Genomic DNA, 3,721 nt, shown 5'->3' on the forward strand with positions numbered 1-3,721 from the left:
CCCCGTCCGTCATCAAGATCGGTTCCGCCAAGCCCGCCGAGGCCGCCAAGCCCGCCGAGGCCGCCAAGCCCGCCGAGGCTGCCAAGCCCGCCGAGGCCGCCAAGCCGGCTGAGGCCTGCAAGGCTGCGGATGCCGCCAAGCCCGCGAAGGCCGAGCCGACCATCCACCTGAGCAAGGAGGATCTGGAGGATGTCAACCCCGATGATGTTCTTCCCCCCACCAAGGATCAGGTGTGCATTGTCTTCGTTGGCCACGTCGACGCTGGCAAGTCCACCATGTGTGCCCATCTGCTGTGCGTCTCCCTTGTATACATCCCCCCCCCCTTTTATTATTGGGCACTTTCTTCGCCTTTTGCCCCATAGCTCACCCTGGCCCGTGTAACCAACTCCCTTTCCCCCTTTCACCGCCTGCACCTGCGCAGCCTTGAGATGGATCAGATTGACAAGCGCGCCTGGGAGAAGCACCGCGCCGAGGTCTCCGAGAAGGGCAAGGATGCCTGGCTCTTCGCCCTGGCTCTCGACACCAACCCCGAGGAGCGCGACAAGGTGCGCTTTTTTTTTTTGCCGCACACTTCCGACGGGGTCCATGCGCTCTCCCTCTTTGGCTTCGCAAACAACTCACCACGTCCTCTCCGGCACATGCCGCGCACCTGCCACCGCATGTAGGGCAAGACCATCGACGTCGGGCGCAGCTCCTTCGAGACCGAGAAGAAGCGCTACATCGTGCTGGATGCCCCGGGCCACAAGGCCTACGTCTCCAACATGATTGGTGGTGCCTCGCAGGCTGACGTGGCCATCCTGGTCATTTCGGCCCGTCGTGGTGAGTTTGAGGCCGGGTTCGACAAGGCCGGGCAGACTCGCGAGCACATCCTCCTGTGCAAGTCCACCGGTGTCAAGAAGCTCATCGTTGCCATCAACAAGATGGACGACGAGACCGTCAACTGGAGCATCGAGCGTTACAACGAGATTGGCAAGAAGATCACCCCCTTCCTTCGCTCTGTCGGCTTTTCCTCTGCCGGTACGCACGCCTCGCTCCTCGCTTCCTCCTCGCCCCCCCCCCCCCCCCTCTGAACTCCAGTCACCTTGCCCCCCCCCCCCCCCCCCCCCCCCCCCCCCCCCCCCCCCCCCCCATCGCTGGCCATGCATTTGTTGCGGCTTGGTGCCGTGCTCTCCTCTCTCGCCCTCTCTCTCTCTCTCTCCCGAGCTTTGCCTGGGACCCCCTCTCACCCATGCATCGACCGCCACTTTCTCCTCTTTCCCTTCTGCCGTACACACAGACGTCACCTTCATCCCGACCGCCGGCTTCCTCGGCTTCGGCCTGAAGAACCCGATCCCCGGTGGCCCCGGCTCTGGCGAGTCGCACCCGTGGACCGGCGATCGTGAAACCCTCCTCGGTGTTCTGGATGGCTTCGAGTCCTTCAAGCGCCCGGTCCACCAGCCGCTGCGTATCATTCTGAACGAGAAGTTCCGCGATATGGGTATGGTTGTGTCCGGCCGTGTGGAGGGTGGCTTCGTCCGCATGAACCAGAAGGTCCTGATCATGCCGAGCCGTGTACGTGTCTCCCACCGAGTGTCGCCATGTGCGCACCTGACGCACTCTGTATTCCAGCGCATGCCTAACCAACGGGCGCCCCCCCCCCCCCTCCTCCCCCTTTTCGTCGTCCCTTTGCATTGCAGCATGTTGCTGAGGTTTCCGGCATCAGCATCGAGGAGGAGGAGACCGAGTTCGCCAAGGCCGGTGACAATGTCCGCCTGCGTCTTCGTGGTGCTGAGGAGGAGGTACGCATGCGCATGAGCCCCCCCCCCCCCCCCGCGTCTCTCTCTCTCGGGTGTTTTTCCTTTCTGCCCCTCCCCATGAAACTGCCTGTGTATCTTTGTCTCACCATTTTCCCCGATGGCCTTGTTGCTCGCCTGCCTCTTCTTGCGCCTCCCCCAGGACATCTACCAGGGCTCGGTCATCTGCCACCCCCGGTACCCTGTTCGTTCTGCCAAGCAGTTCGCCGCGCAGCTTGTCATCCTGGACGCCAAGCACATCATCAGTGCCGGCTACCAGGCCGTCATCCATCTGCACTCGATTGTCGAGGAGATCACCATCTCCGTATGTCTTTTTTCTCAGCCCCTACCCCTCCTCTCCCCTTTTTTTTGCTTTCTCAGCCTCCCTGCTTGACAGTTTAACTCACCCCACCTTGTATCCTTCCCCAATGCGCCACAGGCTCTCCTCTACCACATCGACCGGAAGACCGGCAAGCGTCTCAAGCAGCCGCCCCAGTACCTGAAGAATGGCGATATTGCCATTGTTCGCATTGACTGCTCCTCCCCCATCTGTATGGAGACTTACGAGGAGTACCCCAACCTGGGTCGCTTCACCATCCGTGATGAGAGTGCGTAGTGTGGGCATGCACATGCTCTCCCCCTTTCCGCTCTCCTTGCCGCGGTCATCTGCCTACCTTTCTCGTTCTCTCTCTCTCTCTCTCTCTCCCCTGACACCTTTGCTGACTGCCGCCCTGGCCTTGTCTCTCTTTCCCTCCGTCGCATGTGACTGTGCCCTCGGCTTATCATCACCACAGCCAAGACCGTGGCCATGGGCAAGATCCTCAAGCTCAACACTGCCGCCGGCACGGTCTCCTCGACGGACGACAACTAAGCAGGCTCCGCCCCTTGGTGACCAGCCGCTGCTGGGTCCCCTTTCCCTTCGCGCATCGAGAGTGCCATTTCCCGGGTGGAAGGGGGACGCACATGTGCGCGCGTGTATGCGCCCGGTCACCAGGGGGTGGGCAGTAGTCCTCTTCTCTCGCCTCCCACCCACGCCCTTGATGTCCTTCTTCCCCGTTCCCCTCCCTTCCCACCCCCACCCGCCCGTACACCCTGCCCCTCCCTCTCTCGTGCCAGCTTGATACGCAAGATGTTCCGCGTGCATATGTTCCCGAGTGTGGCGTCTTCGGTCCATTTCCGCCTCCACCACCAGAGAGCCCCCCCCCCCCGTGCCATGCATGGTGTGTTTGTGTGGACCTGGCAAGAAGCAGGGGAGGAGAGGGTGTAAGTGTGGGGAGGGTGGGGGCCATTTTTATGGTGGCTGGCCACATGCCAGCCAGCATCGTGAGCCGCATTTAGATGTGTCGTCCCCAGCATTACACAACCAAGACAGGCGGGGCATGTGTCCACCTTCCCCTTGTTGTGGCGCCCCATGTTTCTGCGCGCTTCGCTGCCCTCTCTTTTCCCCAACGCACGAATACAGTCCTAAAAAATAATGCTCTCTCCCCAACGGCGCTGTCTCTGATGTATGCTCCCCGCAGGGGTACGTCCGATTGCTCGGAGTGTACTTTCCTCCCTGCCTCTGCGTCAAGGAAACGGAAGGGGGCATCCGTCCACCGAAGTCGTTCTGATGTGTGTTTTAATCACGAGGGGCTCCAGAACAACATCGGTACGGCGCACCCTATTCTGGTACTAGGGCTGACGTTCATCCTCATCCCGACGCCGGGCTTTGTGTGGGAGTGCATGCCTGTCCCGGCCATGGAGGAGGCTGGAGGCCGAAGTCGATCTGTGACCATCTTGACCTCCCTCCGGAAAAGCAGGCACCTCTTCTTGTCCTCTCTCAGCGCAGTTTGCCATGTCTCTTGGAGCCGGCCGGCGGGCATACGTAAGAAAGTGTCTCGAGTTAGCACGGTCTTCCATAGTGTCAGCCGATCGAGGCGTCGTCCAGTCAAATGTTCTCTCTCCCCCCC

General features: G+C 61.2%; 1 protein-coding gene across 2 annotated transcripts; it reads left to right on the top strand.

The window, feature by feature from the left end:
• H696_06294 lies at window positions 1-3,252 on the top strand (the record flags this gene model as incomplete). 2 transcript variants are annotated; one of them, XM_009500036.1, is made up of 9 exons in its annotated part: window positions 1-41; window positions 96-292; window positions 422-545; window positions 666-1,017; window positions 1,277-1,551; window positions 1,677-1,778; window positions 1,936-2,097; window positions 2,212-2,380; window positions 2,567-3,252. In XM_009500036.1, coding segments are annotated over 9 exons (1,499 nt in total), but the record flags the coding sequence as incomplete, so codon positions are not given. The 2 variants fall into 2 exon arrangements, with proteins under 2 accessions (XP_009498311.1, XP_009498312.1); XM_009500037.1 differs by lacking the exon at window positions 1-41 and having other exon boundaries at window positions 61-292.
• Between the last annotated feature and the right edge of the window lie 469 nt (window positions 3,253-3,721).

The sequence above is a fragment of the Fonticula alba genome (assembly GCF_000388065.1).
Source record: "Fonticula alba strain ATCC 38817 unplaced genomic scaffold supercont2.60, whole genome shotgun sequence".
Classification (NCBI taxonomy): domain Eukaryota; order Rotosphaerida; family Fonticulaceae; genus Fonticula; species Fonticula alba.